General features: G+C 49.5%; 1 protein-coding gene and 1 long non-coding RNA gene across 2 annotated transcripts in view; both read right to left on the bottom strand.

Annotated features, from left to right (window-relative positions):
- The window catches only part of TSG101 (tumor susceptibility 101), a 41,026-nt gene extending 36,033 nt beyond the window's left edge, over positions 1–4,993 (bottom strand). The window contains exon 1 of the mRNA XM_078601302.1: positions 4,796–4,993. Within this exon, the coding sequence (XP_078457428.1) occupies positions 4,796–4,840 (45 nt within the window). The 5' untranslated portion in view covers positions 4,841–4,993. The remainder of the gene's footprint in view (positions 1–4,795) is intronic.
- Positions 4,994–7,268: 2,275 nt separating this feature from the next.
- Positions 7,269–10,803, bottom strand: LOC144723113 (uncharacterized). The gene is made up of 3 exons (XR_013586130.1): positions 10,564–10,803; positions 9,253–9,374; positions 7,269–7,803 (listed from the first exon to the last, which is right to left on the bottom strand). It is a non-coding gene; the product is annotated as an uncharacterized LOC144723113 (long non-coding RNA).
- Positions 10,804–18,820: the final 8,017 nt, after the last annotated feature.

Here is an 18,820-nt window from a genome sequence, read left to right as displayed (position 1 = left end):
GTTACATAACCACTTTGCCATTTTTTTCATTTGGAAAAGTTTTTTAAAGCACTCATTTAACGACTAAGAGCTATTGTTTTAGAATGTTGCTATTTTCAACGTTAATTATTATTATTTCGTACTGTTAGAGAAAAATACAATCTATTTCATAAAATGTTAAAAGCAAAGATAACCACGATGTTACAATATTGCGCAAAATGGACTAAACAATTATCAACGATCTTATATCGTACAAAAAATATCGTATGAATGCAATGTCACGATAACCCTCAAGAATACTACGCAACGAATACTGCCTTCTGCGCTCAAAACGAACTTTAGGAAATGGTGTAGAAGGACACACACATATGGTTAGGTTAAGCTAAATGTTTCATCATGGACTTATTGTAAATCAGTCACATAGCAACAACTACTGTAGATCAATTTGTGCCTCAAAAAATATGCTTCCCTAACAACACTGGTATTAATAGGATTACTGCTGCAATGAACTTACATAATAGCTGGTAAACAGTTCAATATTTTGGCAGAGTGGCTTCAGTTAGTCTACACGGGGTTTATAATGAGTGTCCACAATTATGACAGAGTTATGTTTATAGTCCTATGACCAATTCAGCTGGAATGTGCCCAATCTGGTCAAATCTCAGAAGCTAAGTAGGGGTGAGCCAGTCCTTGGATTGGGCGACCATGTTGCGAAACATTTAATAGGCCGCACAACCACATGGAGGGCAGTTTTGGGCACTGCAGACAAATCCATAGTACTGTACACCTATGTTCTCCCCACCTTAACCAACCTGCACTGACCAATGCGGTGAAATGTGGTCAAAGTACCCCATAACCCGTACGCCATGGTGAGGCCCTGATCCAATAGTGGATTGACAAAAGGGAAGAGATGGTGGGAGTAAAATGAGTTACGTGAAATACAATCCGGTATTTAAAATGCTCTAATCCTAGAGAACACCACAAAAAAAGATTGAAGAAATAAGAAGCAATGGGAGCTTGAAAACCACAAAAGTGATGTTGATTGACAATTCACAAATGGTAGTGCTTAGGGAGAATGAGTAAGAACATATATATTTTTATATATGCATGTACGTATGTTGAACTTCTTTTGCATCGTACGTAGCCAACCATGTTAATCGGATGTACGGAAAAAAGACAAACTAAACACAAGTGTTAAAATTGTAAGCATATCGCGATATACAAAATATCATATGAAGAGGAGGACATCACGATGACACACTTTGGAAATACCACCCTTCGCAGAATTAATAAATGGGCCACATGGCATAACTAAGGACATCATCCAAAAAACTGGACCAGTTGTTGGAGCAAGATGAGTGGAACTTCAATAAACATCTACACTGAAATTAATAAACACCTAAATAAATGATGCCTGAATATTCTATTTCAAGGGCACAAACCTTAAGGAGTTACAGACCACTTAGCCACTTACCATACATCAATTTTTCACTAATATTTCTGGAATATTTAAGAGGCCAACCAACCAAGAAAGTGAGCAAGCAAAGCTTGTTATATCACACACCATTTGTTCACACAACATTTCTTTATTAAGGACCATTTGTTATATCTATCATTTGCAGCCTATGAAATAGCACTGAGTCTGCAGAAACTGATGCAGTAATTCGAGCTCACAGAAATCTATACCTATAAAAAATAAAAATGTCAAGAATGAAACTGAGAGCTGAACTGAGATTGCATGACATAACAAAGGTAGCCATCAGAAGTCGTGTGGGACACACTTTGGTGAAAGTTATTCATGGCAGCACTAGGTGCTTTTCTGAAAACGGGGCCAGAGAAATAAAGGCACGAACATAAATGAAGAAAATGGTAAGCATTTCAGATCAGCCAATGACGTGTTATTATAACACAACGTGAAAATTTGATTGGAAATTATTGAATAGTTTGATCAAAAATACTGCATATTTGAGCTCAATAATTATACAAGCAAAACGAGTCTAGTGCAATAAGTCTGCTAAACAAAATTGATCTATTGGAGGGATGCAAGTGGAAAACACATCACAACATGGATACCAGTTAAAATGGACTGGGATTAAACGATTAAATAGAGGCAAGTGAGAACAGGTTTCAGAGCTTTTGGAAAACTGAAGTTAATAATGAACATCAGAAAATAATGAAAATCAACATATACATGTGCTCAAAGGACGTGTCTATTAGCTTCTAGGACCTAAATCATGTCATTTTATTTTTGGTAAGGCCCATCGAGCTCAGAAGCTCTTATTCAATGGCAACCCAAAGCAGCAAACAAGTTACATGGGGAAGAGAAGGTTTCGAGGGGTTGCATAGAACAGCTGATAAGACAATAGGAGATATGCTACATGGGAATGGAGGGTTTACAGGGGTTCCGTAGAAAAAAGGAAGGGAAATGTTATAAACACGAGTATCAAATTATATTAATAAATAATAAGGCTGCTGAGCCCAGCGCGAAAATGGGAAGTTGAGACCCAACACGGGTGGCGTGGTGCTGTAGTCACGAGCTAGAATAATGCTTTACATCTATCTCAATCCAGTGTCTCGAGATTCAACCACACTTCACCATGCTAGTCAGCGAAGGTTAGTGAAGGGGTACCCTGGACTGGTTCAGAGATCATTCGCCACTGATGCTAGCCGTAGTTGGGAATCAAACTCGGGTTTCCAGACGCATAGTGCAGTGTGCTAACCACTTGTTTCAAGCTGTTTATCCTTAAAGAGCTGGTACTGTGGGTCCAAGTGGCTAATATAAAGCCAGTTTTTTTTTACTTAAGCACCAATCTCAACATTAAGAGGCTTCTCATATTAAGGTATCTTTTTGGCACGTCGTTTGAATTCCTCATTTCGTGCAAAACAAAAATCCGAGGGCGTGGTTCAAAGTTTGGAAGTTTTTTTATGCCTGGCGGATTCCCGTCTCGGTGGAGGCAAGCTCGCCAACTTATAAATGTCATTCCTTATAATGCAGGTTTTTTGGGTTAGATCGCGTTAATGTGTCATTAAACCCGCCACCACCTGACACAGTAAAGTTTGTCACGTTAGCAGAACATGCCAATTAATTACTAGTAGTACAGCACACCGGTGATTTGTTCAGCCTGTGGGTAGCATCTCGAAGCATCCAGCAGCATCCCCACCTTGTGCGATGCTACGCCAAGGCAGCCGTACAACCGCTTATTCCTACTCGCGCGACGTAGTTCCGTTCACTCAATCGCGTTATATCAAAATTCGCATCCGCGTTATAGAAAATGTGTTCCCTAATACATTCATCGCGTTATATTCGTAATGAAAACACGCGTTATAGGAGAACAGACTGTACTTCATTATTAACACTGCACTTGAATGCTGCCGAGTTTGTTCAGCTTGGGTTGCTTGGTGCTGTCATCGGTGTCAGCTGGCGAGCGGGTCACGAGTTGGGGAAAGGGGTTGTGGAGGTGCATGGACCGGGGTGAGAGGTGCCAATGTGGTATAACGCGCCACTTGGGCATCTGCGAAAAATGAATTTATAGCCCATCGGATTCTTCAAATATAAATAAATATTCTGATTCTGAGCTATGTACAGTGCGAAAGAAGTTCAACATACAGTACAGACACGATATACGCGTCTGCTCGAGCCCTGCAACCAGCAATGACGCCTGGTTAGCGGACCTTGGTCAAACACCATCTAAAGGCCAGATAACATCTCAAGGCGAGTGTCGCTACAGCCAGAAGAGAATCCTCCCGACTCCTCCACGTACGGGAAGGAGGAGCAGGGGGGTGACACGGGTGGGGAGTGACCCCTGTGGAGGGGGGGGGGTGACACGGATGGGGGGTTGACACGAGTGGGGGGGTTGACACGAGTGGGTGGGGGGGGGTTGACACGGGTGGGTGGGTGGGGGGGGGTTGACACGGGTGGGTGGGTGGGGGGGTTGACATGGGTGGGTGGGTGGGGGGGGGTTGACATGGGTGGGTGGGGGGGGGGGTTGACATGGGTGGGTGGGGGGGGGGGTTGACATGGGTGGGTGGGTGGGGGTTGACATGGGTGGGTGGGTGGGGGGTTGACATGGGTGGGTGGGTGGGGGGGGGGTTGACATGGGTGGGTGGGGAGGGGTTGACATGGGTGGGTGGGGAGGGGTTGACATGGGTGGGTGGGGGTTGACACGGGTGGGGGGGGGTGACCCGGCTGTGGGTGGGGGGTGACACGGTTGAGGGGTCACCCGGGTGTGGGGGGTGACCCGAGTCATATCGCGACTCGCAGGTGCCTGATGCTTCCCGCCCCGTGCTCCACCAACACAACCAGCAGTGACAGTGGTCCCCATGCTCACACAAAGATCCCCCGTGTCGCCTTTACCAGACTGTTACAAGTGCCGTTAGCGAGCAACCAACAAGGCCGGCACTGCACACGAGGGGGTGGGTGGCCAGCACCACGCCCAACCACCTTTGTCTCCCTAGTGGCGATGTTTACTACACACCGCACCAGGTACTCATTTGAGGCTTAGTCGACCTAGGGGAGGCCCGGGACCGGGTCAGATATTCATCGCCGGTGTTGGCCGTGAGCAGGAATTGAACTCGGATAGCGCAGCGCGCTAACCGCACCAATACCGCCCCCGACACACACGAGGGAGGGACACAAACACGGCGCCTCACGCGCAATCTGAGGCTCGGTGACCTCTTTGAAGGCCGCACAACCACCACGAGTCGAGCGACCTCCGGGGTTTCACGACTCCTCAACGCCACTGAGCCCCAGCCCCCCCCGCCCGGTTCTCATTCCCCGTCGCCCGCTCAAGGCCCGGGTCGCGTGACCCCCTCGCACCTTGCTCAGCAGCTTCTTGACGCTCGCCTCGGTGGGAAGCGCCATGGCTCCGCTGCGCTGAGCGGGAAGGAGCACGGGAGATGGGCGACTTCTCTCTCTCCTCTCTCTCTCGCTGGGTCGCGACGACGACGCGGGGGGGGGGCGGGGGGGACCCGCGGTGCAGTCACCGCCTCGGCTCCCGCGCGACTCCAGGCGGCGTCTAGTGGTGACGTCACGCGCGTGACCCCTCGCCGCTCCCCGCGCGGTGACGTCACGCACCCGACCCCTCCCACCCCCCGGCGTAGTGACATCACGTGCCTGACCCCCCACTTCCCCGGTACGGTGACGTCGCGTGCGTGATACCTTCCACCCACCCCGCGTAGTGGCGTCACGTGCTTGACCCCCACTCCCCCGGTACGGTGACGTCGTGCGCGTGACCCCTCCCACCGACCCCGTGTAGTGACGTCACGTGCCTGACCCCCCACTCCCACGGTACGGTGACGTCGCGCGCGTGACCCCTCCCACCCCCGCGTAGGGACGTCACGTGCCTGACCCCCCACTCCCCGGTACGGTGACGTCACGCGCGTGACCCCTCCGTCTTCGCCAGGGTGGTCACGTGGTGCCGCGCGTGTTTACACAAGGAGTTGATCTGGTGACGTCATCAGGCCCGGGATGAATGTATTTCATAATAGTACATTATACGTCACATTTTTTATTATTTAGGGGTCTGTTGCTCAGTGTATACTAACTATTCATATGCCAATAAAAACACACTTAATTGGAACACTTTATTTTTGTACCGGCCCCATAGTGTAACTACTTCTTATCTCCTTCTGACTCGCGACCAATGTGCTTAGCGTCATTTTCCATAGATTACCATTTTTCGCAATGTGACGATTATATCAAATTCTCAAAACGTGTTTTGTGTTCCCCATTTGTTTTGTGTTTTTTTTGTGTGATTCGCTGTAACTTCCACTGGAAATAAAGATAACTCAACGTTCATTAAACTGTAGTTCAACTCAACAAATGCCTGCCCATAAAGTCTTAATAATTACAATCTGTGATGCATAATAATAGTAGAGTATGTTCGATAGCATAGGATTCGCTTGCTTTCATTGAGGACTCAGAAGCCCGAGATGGAACCACAGACGAGGCAGCGGCCACGTCGTGAGCTACAAATCCCCAAGCTCTGTGGTCCTCTACATATGAAGTTGTTTGAGCAAATTAATGAGTGTTCATACGCCCTGTGTGGAAACCGGAGTACCTGGAGAAACCCCACCAGTGCAAGATGGAACAGATGGAGTCCGCATTTGCTGTACCGCCGTCTGGCGAGCCAGGGTTTCTGGCACCTCGACGCCCATGGAAAGGGAGTTTCACAAGATGTTGTGCCATCTACCAAGCCTCGTCTCCATGGTGGTGGGTGCGACCACAACCCAGAAGAAGAAAAACACGTCAATCAATATAAAAGTGTGAAAAAACTGAGCCATGATGGTAATAGAACAATATCGTATCATGGTGTCGCCATATCGTGGCAACCTAAGTCAGTGGCAGTAGTGGCAACCTAAGTCGCTCGGAAGTTCGTAATGCGTTGAGAGTATTTGGCTGTTATAAATGTCCACGTGATAAGCCACTTCATTGAGCTATCTCTTGTGACCAGGCCGCGTTTGAGAAAGATCTATATTAGCTCAGTGGGCCTTACCTGGTAAAATAAAATAAAAATTGTTGAGTTTATAATGACCGCGTAAGATGCTAAGCCGGCACCGCTCGAGAGCCTGGGTTCAATTCCATGTTTCAGTGGCTGGGCTGAAGTGGAGCGAGTTGATGGTCGTATCCTGGTCGATTGGACACAAGGCTAGAGGAGATGTTTAATTCAGTGCGCATATTAATGTACTTGCTATGACATGGATCGATAACACACACTTTAACAAAGAAAATGGAAGCATAGCTGAAACAAATGCAGATAAAATCGCGGAGATGTCGATGTTTGGAGCTACACCGAGATAGAGAAAGAGGAACACTGGGGTCAGAGAACGAACACAAATGAGAGACTTTGGCAGGGCACGCTCGGACAGGAGTCGTCAACCCGCGGCTCCGGAGCCGCATGCGGCTTTTTTAGGACTTGCTTCGTGATGTTATTTATTAAGGACCCACCATCTCGTATTCGTCACAGTGCATTGCGGCTGTTGACATTGAGATGTTTTAGTTTTACCGAATTAAACAAAAATGTCTCTTGTTATTTTGGTTGACAACCCCGGTGCGCTTTAAGAAAGTATGGCACATGAGCCTGCTAATGGAGCGGCAGCTGAAGGAGGGTACACACCCCAGAGTACAACCACGGTGGAGATGGCAGATCGATGACATCAGCTCATGCGCAGGCGCGAGATGGATTGTTGTATCTTGACATTGAGGGATGGTGGTGTCTTGAAATCTTCATCCAGCAGTGGATATTTATGCCTGATGATGCCAGTTGAAAATGTGTTTCCCAACAATGTAGTTTAATCATAGTAATTTTATTGCAAACATCACAACGTACAATACTGCAAACAAGTGTTAATTTTCTTTTCCTACATGACGTCACAATGTTTCCATCTGTCGTGGTATTGATGGTGAATGTTACCTGGCAATAAAGCCACTGTTTACTAGGACGTCACACCTGTCACAATTTTGCCATGCGAGCTTTGATATAGAAGCACATAGATAAGCGGACAATTTCCCAGAAGACTCATTTCGTATGACCTCTCTGCTCATGTTGCCAGTAATAGGTTACTGTCGCTTCGTAAAAATAATCAATAATTTGCTTAAATTCATTAAATCCAATTCTCTCTTCCCAAAACGTAACCCAAACGAATTCCAGTTGTAGGTGGAGCCTTTCTTTTCGTCGGCGTCACTGGCAGGCAGGCTGCGCATCCGGGCTCTTAGCATGGGATAGAAATGAAGAGGCGACATGAAGGCCTTGTCAACGGGACCCCCCTCCAGCAGGGATGTAATCTCTCTCAAAATGTCAGTCACATCGCCAGGCGGCTGTCCTCCTGAGGAAAAGAACGGGGTTAGCTGAAACTCATCACCGAACACAAATATGTAAATGTGAAATAAAGTACCGGTGATACGATACAGAAATAAATTTACCTCCACCCCATATCACCAGATAAAGAAGAATTACACGTTGTCATTTATCAGCCAATGGACTTGCCAGATCAATATTATCCAGTTGAGTGATAAGGTTTCAATCCGTTTGGCATCATCGACAGTAAGCCACGTTAAACAAATACTACTGAGACACCAGATGTTATTGGCAAGAGCACTCCCTCGAAACAATCTGCTTCTGGTTCATACAATCAGCAATACTATACAGGGTGTCCGAAAATGAATATACCAAAAATAACGTTGAATAGTTATTAAGTTATTGGAGATGCTGACATAGATTTCATATTAAAAAAACAATAGTTTTTTTTCATTTGTTATGGTATCTCGAATAACAAGAAAACTATTCAACTTATGAAGCATTTTAGGTGATGAAATGAATAAATAACCCCAAAAAATATGGCAGCATAGTTTCACAAAAAACATGTATACAGTATTTTTTATAAGAATAGGTACTTTTGCATACAACAGTGAATAGTGCAATGCCATTATTTTGACATATACATTGTTTCATCATCATCATCATCCATGTTCCATCCGCTGCTGGATGAAGGCCATATCTGTTTAACACAACCGACCTTAATACGTTAAACACATATAAATTGCTACTCTTAGGTTTTTTCGGTAAAGTCACGTAGGTAAAAAAAAATTTAATTAATAAAAATTAAATAAAACAAATAAAAAAATTACGACGTTTCGGAAGCAACACAAGCCTCCGTCTTCAGGTGGAACCGTCACAGCCACGACAGCTGTATCAAGTAAATGAGAGATCACAAGAAATACTACCCCGTATATATAATGGTTGAGGGGGGAAGGGCCAGGAACGGCACACTTTTTTTATTTTACCTGAAGACGGAGGCTTGTGTTGCTTGCGAAACGTCGTTAATTTTTTAATTTGTTTTATTTTACTTTTATTAATTTAAAATTGTTTTACCTACGTGACTTTACCGAAAAAACCTAAGAGTATGAATACTTGCAGTCACGAAAGCTTCAAATCTACATATAAATTGCCTTTGTTACAACAGTGTAATATATAAATATATATATATATCCGGTCCTGTATACATGATGCATGAACAAAGTTACACTTTGCACCATTTGCCATTGTGATGTCTGTCGCATGTGGCAAGAAATAACACACATTTTGTTACATTCATTTTTTTGGGGCAAAAATTACTAGATTAGTGCATAAGTCAATCAAATTAAACGTCCAGTTTAAAAATATATATGTGCTAGTTTAAGCCCGGTTAATATGACCTACACCAGATTCAAAGCATGGACTGGTATGCTTTTGCAGCTTGCATGACGACGGTCACTGTGAGTTTATCATCATTCACCTCCGCTTTTGGTGGATTCTTTGAAGCCATAAAACGAGACGACTTTCCCAAAAGAATCGCAGCACAAGACGAGGAACAGGAATGCCACGACTGTCAGTCCCCGCATGGCAGCGCAGCAGAGACTGGAAAAACAGGGGCTTTCAACAAACAACCACCTTAATTCTCAAAATTAGAACTTTGGAAACTTTGAAGAATCCATTTTAAAGTATTTAATTTGAAAACAAAATACTTTACGATACTTCTGAACATGATTGTTTTCTAAAGCTTCATCATCATCAGCCATAGTCTTCATGTAATCTTAGTGTGGCTGTTCCATTTTTCTTAACGGTTTTTATTACTTGTATTTCTTGCTCTTCGAATGACTACATAAATTTCTACCAAGTCGAATGCTTTCCATATTCTGGAAATGAGAGACACGATGGAAATAGAAACGCATTGGTCTTTTCCAAATTCTGATTAATAGCATGGATGTGGTCGATGGTAGCTACACCTTGATTAAACCCTGCTTGCTCACGTGGTTGCTTGGCCTCTATTGTTTTTGTTATTCTGTTCCCAGTGATCTCCATAAACAATTTAAGCGAAACTGAAGATTAGAACATCGAATTGCCCTCCATTGGAGATAAAGCTCCGTGATTACACACTCACTTTACACATTCCAGCGTGTAAATGTAATTTTACACCTAGTTTTTAAACCGCACCAGCACTACCCGCGCATTTGCACGGGCTGCACGGAGGGTGTTTGTGGGTGGAGGTGTAATGTCAGCACGCACGAACCCGGTTCAACGCTGTGTAACGTGGGTGACTCACCACTAAACAATCCCGTATCGCCTTAACATACTGTTGGGACAAGTGCTGTTAGCGAGCACCTATGAAGACCGGAACGGCACACGAAGGGGTGGGTGTCCACCACTACGCAGTGGCGATGTTTACACATCGCACCAGGTGGTCATTTGAGGCTGAGTCGACCTAGAGAAGCCCCAGGGCCGGTTCAGATAATCATCATTAGTGGAATCGAACTCAGGTCGCCGGGTTCGTAGCGCAGAGCGCTAACCGCTACACCACCACTCCCCACTGACTTCACCACCGCACACTTGCCAGCAAAACTTTGTTTCTAATACAGTTTGAGAAGTAATATAGTATGACAAGTACAACATGCATTAATCTACAATCCCAACCTTACATACTCATTTATGGAATTAACACATTTCACTAAAACAAACTGATAATCCAATCGCTAAGTGAAACCTCTAAATCAATCCAATAAAATATAATTGAGCATGAAAAAAGACAACGACATCAACAAAAACTTACTATTTTGGCGTGTTGAGCAGTCTTCAAGGCAAAGGCTCGTTTTGGTATTGAGCGATTTTTCAGAAGAAGGAGGTTTGCTATTCACATGCGTGTGTCTGCCTCTGTAGATAACAAAGCCAAGATGCGTTCCGTTCCTGAACGACTTACTGCAAATATGTGAACCCAGTCGGGTTCTGTAAGGCACAGCGACTGACTGAAAACCCGTATACCCCACTTACTGCCTTGCAGTGGCTTTTATGTATCACGGCTATGGTGACATTGCCATGGAAGCACTCCACGTGTTGTATGGATGACTTCATTCACCAATAGCCTTTGCCTGTGAAGCATTCGCCCTTTCACTTAAAGTCTCAATGAGCCTTGCATTGGGGTCTACCTTCATCCATTCACAATTAAATTCACCACCATCTTCTTTAGCTAAACATTATTGATTAAAGTCTGACTTAACCATAAAACCAATGACATTTATTTTTGAAACTAATATACTTGAATTGCATTTACCATATTTTGAAATGTATTGTTGCTTCACTGCCAGCAACAAAAATAATATTAAATATTATGTTTTAAATAACAAAGAATGCAGACGAGCTTTAACGTGAAGCAGATAAAGTAGGTCAGAAAGTTCGTTCAGGAAGCTGATGATGCTGCCCTCAGGAGGGCGGTGAATTCAGATGAGGGTTAACGCTGGTAGTTTTATTCGTGAGAGACACTCACTGGACGTCGAGGTTTGAAGCAGGGGTGGAAAAAACATTTTTTTTCAGATCTGAATTTGAGGTTTAAAGTTCAAATCTTAATAAACCTAACAAACCTCATGGTTTTATTCGCAATACTCCCAGATCAGTACTAGTGTAGTGAGTTCAAGGAGACGTAGACGACGTAGTCGGAGGCACACTTATTTATTCAACCAAAGGGCAGGACACCATACTTGAAGGGGCAAACGGCCCCTTCACCCGTCTAACAGGGAGACACCACTAGTGCTAGCCTGGCTAGTCTGCTCCCAGGTCCTCCACTAGAGAGCTAGGGGAGGCTAGCTGATCCAGCTCTGGCCAAGCTAGGATCTCGGCACCCTTAGCCAACCAGACCGGCTCTTACAAGAGCATCGGCTCTGGGCTCTCAGGGCCGCGCCACTGGCTTGCCCTGGTCGGTCCTTAGAAGGACAGCGAGCCAGGGGAGTTCCAGGGCCTATCCTGCTGGTCTTCACTCTTCACTGGTTTAAGCTGTAATACTGGACCCCGAGCCCACCGGCTCCCCGCCCGAGGGGTGGGGCCGTGGGGGATCACTGCGCCATCACAGCCCCCCAGTGCTAATCGTTGCGGACGTGGATGTAGGCACCCTTACTTGTGCGGGCGCAACCACCCCTTGTGTGTTTGTTTGCTCTCCCGTAACACCCCTACATCACCCACCCCCCCCCCCCCCTGTACAGCCCGCAGCCATCCCGGCTGCAACAAAATTTTACAATAAAAGATGAAAACCCCCCAAAACCGTGTGTGCCTCGCATTAATAACAGCAACAACAACAACACTGAAAAAAACGACGTACCCCCAATAAATACCCCATCCCATAAAGAAACCAACATATATACAATACAAGTCTCCCCACCCCAAACGGATTTCCCCCGTGACCGCAGCGAGGGCTGCACAAGAGGCCGGCCTCACAAAAGTCGGCGCGTATTGGCGACTTTTGTCACAAGCGGCAACCCCGGTCTGCCCAGCGGTTGGTGTCAGCAGTTCCGGTGCGAGAGGGTCTGGCTTCGCGGATGAGCGACCCCCGACCCCCCCGGGAGGGGTTGGCGGTTGCGAGCGCGTCAGTCCCGGTGCACCTGGAAGTGGAAGAGTCAGTGGCAAATCAGGCGCATGCAGCGAAGTCGGACTCTGGGAGTCAGTGGAAACCTCACATGTTCGGCCATGTGTGTGTGGAGTAGGAACATGGGGCGCAACGAACGGTTTCAACCGCGAGGGGTGGACGAACCAACGACGCTTCCCCCACTGAATACGGACACATTGTGGCCGCAAGACCTTTACCACTTCCACGGGCCCCCTCCATGGCCGCAACAGTTTCGACGAGGTTACCAGCGGAACTTGGGGACAGTGCAACCACGCTTTGTCACCCGGCTTCCACCGGTGCACATGTACCCGGCCCAGCTTGAGCCTTTCATTCGCCTTTTGGCGGAGGTCTGAATTTTGGATGGCCGCCTCCCGCGCCTCTGCCAATTTAGAGATGTTGAACTTGACATGGTCGGCCAATTTGGATTTAGCATGCGGCGTGGAGACCCGCAGCTGGGTCGCGACAGGCGATTCAGCCTCACAACCATACATTAAGAAAAAGGGCGAAAATCCGGTCGCCGCATGAGGAGCCATCCTGTAGGCTGCCAAAACCCCCGGGATATGAAGGTCCCAATCGGTCTGGGATTCAGACACCTGGTGAGACAGCATGGACGTGATAATCCGATGTAGACGCTCCACCATCCCATCAGTTTGCGGGTGATATGGCGAGGTACGAATCTTTTTCGTACCCAAGAGCTCGCACACCTCGTGGAGACGTTTACCAGAGAAATGTTTCCCTTGGTCGGTCAGCAGCCGCTCCGGAGTGCCCTTGTCGAGGACGTAGCCCTGGACAAAGGCCTCAGCGATGGCTTCTGCCGACTGGTTGACGAGGGGCCAGGCCATAGGCCATCGCGTAAAATATTCAACGCCAACCAATAGGTACTTATTACCCCTTGGTGTAGTAGGGAATGGACCCAAAATATCAAGTGCGACGAGTTCGTAAACCGGGTAACCTTAATAGACTGCAGCGGTGGGTTGGACCCCTTTTCTGGTGGCTTCCATTGCGCGCACTGAGTACAGGACCCTAGGAGATCATACACGTCCTTTGCCATGCCTGGCCAAGAAAAATCCAGCTGGAGCATGGCAAGAGTTTTGTGAGTCCCCAGGTGCAGGAACCGCTCGTGAGCAGCCCACACCACCCTACCCCTCAGTGTGGAAGGCACCACGAGCCTGTGGCGGCGGGATCTCCCATCCCAATGCATCAGGAGACCCTGGTACAACCCCCATGAGTCGATATTCGCTGCACCCAGAACAGATCCCCCTATGCGACGGCGCAACGAGGAGGGAAGTGTCCTCCATTTGGAGGCGCCCCCACTCCGCAACGGACAACCCCAGCAAGGAATCCCTCCCCTCTTGCTCAATAGGACCCGCAATCGAAGGTGCATTGGCGGCGGCCGCAAGGACCAAATTAGAGATCTCATTTGGAGGTCTGCAACGCCCCGAACCCAGGAGGCAAGCGCAATCGGAAGTGGGCGGCAAACGCGACAGAGCATCTGCGTTCGTGTGGCGAACACCCTTACGATATGTAGTCTCGAAATGGAAATCTTGAAGAATCTCCAACCATCGAGACAATTGTTCTGAAGGCTGTTGAACCCGCAAGGCATACTGTAATGCCGCATGATCTGTGCGGACGGTGAAGTGGCGACCGTACAGATATGGGCGATATTGCTGAATGAAGAAAACGATTGCCAATAGTTCCCGACGGGTGACACAGTTCCTTTGCTCCGCCGGAGACAAAACTCTACTGCCATATGCCACAACATGCTCTACGCCCCCAACAACCTGGGAAAGCACACCACCAATGCCCGTGTTGCTTGCGTCCGTATCGAGCAAGAAGGATTTCGAAAAGTCGGGATAACTTAATGGCGGGGCCCCCACTGGTGCGTGTCGGAGGGAGTGAAAAGCAGCCTCCTCCTCCTGGCCCCAGTGGCATGTAAGGGCTTAGCGATCGTCGCGAAATCGGCGACAAACCGCCGGTAATACGACGCGAATCCAATGAAACTCCTGACCTCCCCCACCGAGGTGGGAGTCGGCCAGAAGCTGACACATTGTGTTTTGGCGGGATCTGTGGAAATACCTGACCATCCGACAATGTGACCCAAATACCGCACCGATTCGCGGAGCAAGTGACATTTTTGCGGCTTGAATTTCAAATTAGCAGCACGCATCTTGAGAAAAACAGCCCGCAACCTTTGGAGGTGTTCCTCGAATGTTTTACTAAAGACGATGATATCGTCTAGGTAAATCAGACAAGTATCCCATTGCAAGCCAGCAATAATTCCATTAAGCGCTGACAGCAAATTCAACGTGGAGAAGAACCATGCCCCAGCCAGGGCGTCAAGAGATTCATCCATCCGAGGGAGCGGGAATGCATCGGCCACCGAGATTTTGTTTAGGCGACGAAAATCGACACAGAATCGCAAAGAGCCATCGTGTGTTTTAACTAACACGATGGGTGCACCCCAAGGGCTGGTAGAAGAGGATATAATGTCTGCAGCTAGCATGTCATCTACAGCCAGCGGGACTCAACCGAAAAGGATTTTGGCGGATTGGCACGCTGTCACCATTGTCAATATGGTGTCGGAGCAGTTTAGTACAGCCAATATCATATTTGTGTTGACTAAAAACATCGGAAAAATCGCGCAAAAGGGTTCGTAATTTGGCACGCTGTGAGTTGGACAGGTCCGATGATCCCGCACAAAGCGCATCCAGCCACCCCTCATCACGGTCCAAATGCGGCTGCGATGGAGGAGCAGTGCTCACCTGCCCAATGACCGGTTCCTCACAAGGTACCGGCGTTACGTGTGCAAGCACGGTCCCTTGAGGAACCACAGCCGTTCGCAACCCAACATTGAGGACCGCGATGAAGGGGTCCTCGTTCCCTTTAACAATCGTCTGGGCCGCTATCAAATCGGGTCCATTGACCCCGGCCCTAGATGGTCCCAACAAAACACCTTGATCCCCAATCCCCTTAGCGAAGGGTCGACACAGCCGAAGAGGCACGAACATTTGAGCTCCCGGCGGTAAGCGTACCGTTCGCGTAACGAGCGCCTGTACCGTCGCAAATGCATTACGCACAGTAGCGGGGGAGGACAGGAACATCATACGTCAGCCCGAAGGGAGTTCGATGCATCCCTGGTCGATCAGTATTCTAATTGCCATTTTGGCCAAAAAGTCTGTCCCCAACAGGCACGGGACTGCCAGAGAGAAGGAGACTAACACCGGCCCGGATAATTTGATGTCCCACAATACAAATTTGTGCGCGGATCTGGCCAATAATGCCCAACGAGCCCCCGTTGGCAGCATAACACGGAACATCGACCGGGAGCAGAGGGCGGCTTTGAACGGGAAGAATGTTGTAAATTAAATCGGACACAATTGTTGCCGATGCTCCCGTATCAACCAAGACCCGCACCTCCACCCCATCGATATGTCCCACAATGACCGACGACCCCGCCGACGCGGCAACAACGCGGTCGGCCAACTCAGACCACTGGCCCGGTTGGAATGCCATCCCCATCGCGGCACAGTTTGACACAACGACAGCCGATTTTCGAAACCCGTTCGTTGCAGCGCGTGAGTGAGTAACAGGTGTGTGCGTAGGCCAAACATGTGGGGTGCCACGACTTGCCGGAGTTCACTGCGGAGCCTTGGGAAGAGGAGCGTCGTCCAGCCGAGGTGTTGCACCGTGCTGCCGAGGAGCCCGGCATCCAGAACCCAGATGGCCCCAGAGGCCACAGTTGTAGCACCGTGTGAGCGCCCCAGTCGGCTTGGGCTGATCCTGGTGGCTCGGCCCATCCCGAGCTGGTCGGTCACCAGATCTTCACTCCGTCGGGCGACCCACAGCGCAGACCTCTTCCGATGAGAGGGTGGTTGCAGCCACGGTGTGCCCGGCCGCCGCCTTGCTAGCTTTACGACATTGGGACAGCAGGTTAGCATGGATGTGCCGTGCGGCCTGCAGGGAACACATCTCCTTGTCGTCCTGCACCAAGACGACGATGTTCAAATCGTCAGCCAGCAACAAGATTTTCTCCGCCACCATAGCTTCCACTCCCTCTTCATCCATCCATGGGAAGGCCGTCTTTGCCAGGGCCAGGAGAGCCATGCGGTACGCCAGGGGCGATTCCTTCGCGCCCCGCTGTCGGTCGTAAAATAGTTGTCTGCAGTCGGAAGGTGGTCCGTAGACTTCAGACAGGAGTTGAAGCGCTGGCTGCAGCGTAGCGCGCGCCGATCTTGGCGCCGTAGTGAGGGTGGTGAGAGCGTCGCTGTCCAGCGTCGCCGGGAGCGCGCGTAGCGCCTCTTCGTCCGTCCATCGTGACATTTCTTGGTGGGCGAGGAACCGTCTTTGGAACGCTCCCCAGTCGCCGTCGTCCGCCACAAACTCATTTAGGACCGGCAACCGCTGCTGGAACGTGGACTCCGCCGCCGAAGATCGCCAGCCGCCGTTCCCGCCATCCTGTACAGTATTTGAGGGAATGGCGGACGCCATCGGCGGTCGCACTGCTGGTGATGCGCTGGCCGTTGATTGGCGCTCGCCACAGTCGGCCGTTTTTGATGACGCGGCGGCCGTTGAACGGAGGCAGTAGTGATCGGCCCTCGTTGATGACGTGGCGGCCACTGGTTGGTGACCATCGGCCATCTGATGTGCCCGGGCCCCACCCTCAGCACCCACTGTACTGATGGCGGAAAATTCAACTTCCAGTCCCGTCGATACGGCGGGAACTGGCGTTGAGTGTCGCCCGTCGTCGCACCATGTTGCTCCTCCAACCCCCAGGCGAGTAATTTCCTCTAGCGTGGCAGCTGCTGCGTATAGTAGCTCCGCCAGGCGGGAGTGAGCCACCCGCAGCCCGTCAGCCGACGGCCCCCACCCGTCCGGCTGCTGTGGTGGCGGGGGACTCGGCAGCAATTGCACGGGCTCGCCCTCGGCGAATTCAACCTCCGAGTTAGCCGAGGTGTCTTCCTCTCCAGGTCCCCCGGTACGAGTCGTCCGTCTTGTATCCATTGGTAACTCTTAGAAAACCACTTCTGACTCCAGTTGTAGTGAGTTCAAAAAGACGTAGATGACGTAGTTGGAGGCACACTTATTTATTCAACCAAAGGGCAGGACACAATACTTGAAGGGGTAACGGCCCCTTCACCCGTCTAACAGGGAGACACCACTAGCGCTAGCCCGGCTAGTCTGCTTCTAGGTCCTCCACTAGAGAGCTAGGGGAGGCTAGCTGATCCAGCTCTGGCCAAACTAGGATCTCGGCACCCTTAGCCAACCAGACCGGCTCTTACAAGAGCATTGGCTCTGGGCTCTCAGGGCCGCGCCGCTGGCTTGCCCTGGTCGGTCCTTAGAAGGACAGCGAGCCAGGGGAGTCCCAGGGCCTATCCTGCTGGTCTTCACTCTTCACTGGTTTAAGCTGTAATACTGGACCCCGAGCCCACCGGCTCCCCACCTTATATAGCAACTCCCCCCCCCCCCCCCCCGAGGGGTGGGGCCATGGGGGATCACAGCGCCGTCACAGCCCCCCAGGGCTAACCGTTGCAGATGTGGATGTAGGCACCCTTACGTGTGCGGGCGCAACCACCCTTTGTGTCTTTGTTTGCCCTCCCGTAACACCCCTACACTAGTGTAGAGTCGTGCTTCATGTTGCCCTGTGGGATTGTAGACTCAGACGGAGACCAGGGTTGAATATTCAGGGCTGCTTGCCGTTTATTCACGCCAACATCCGCACTCTTAGTTCCATCGTGGGTACTCACTACTCCCTGTCCCTCGACCTGTGTCCAGGCTATCTCGTACTCTTCCACACGTAACCTCCTTTGTCTCTCCGGCCCAGGAGCCTTTCTACTTGCTACCTGGCTACTCTCTCTCTCCCAGGCTCTCCTTTGTCTCTGACCCATCTCCCGTTCCGTCCAGGTTCCCTTTAATCCCCTTAGCCCGGGCTCCTCCATTTTACCTGGCTCTCCTCCTTCTACCTGGCTCCTCCACTAGCAGACATCTCACTTTGTCTACTTACCCTCCTCTCTCGCCCTTCTGGCACTCCCCTTTTTGCTTGGCCCCCTTCCCGCGGTTGCCCCTCATTGGGTCCCCACAGTACTCCTCTACATCAGTCCTCCTCCGACGAGTCCATGTCGTCGCGCTCGGACATATAACTGCATTCGGCGAACGCCGCATAGTTGCTCTTGAGGTAGACCAACTTCTCCACCGAACTGGGCGCCAAGCTGTTCCTGAGCTTGCTGTGTATGAAGCCCATAGTTGAGAAGTTGTGCTCCGAGGCTGCAGAGGATGTCGCCATTGTGAACAGCTTGACGCCGATCTTCTGAAAATCAGGCCATGCCACACCGTCAGACTGCCAATACTGCAAAGGTGTCTTACGTCCCTTGAGCAGCGTAATGAATCTAAACCCGCCGGCATCCTTCTTCTGCTGCGCCGAAATGACGTACTCGGTGAG

The sequence above is a fragment of the Lampetra planeri genome, chromosome 16, assembly GCF_965212315.1.
Source record: "Lampetra planeri chromosome 16, kcLamPlan1.2.h2, whole genome shotgun sequence".
In the NCBI taxonomy this organism is placed as follows: domain Eukaryota; kingdom Metazoa; phylum Chordata; class Hyperoartia; order Petromyzontiformes; family Petromyzontidae; genus Lampetra; species Lampetra planeri.
The sequence above is the reverse complement of the archived record's forward strand: the minus strand, read 5'-3'. Positions and strand labels throughout refer to the sequence as shown.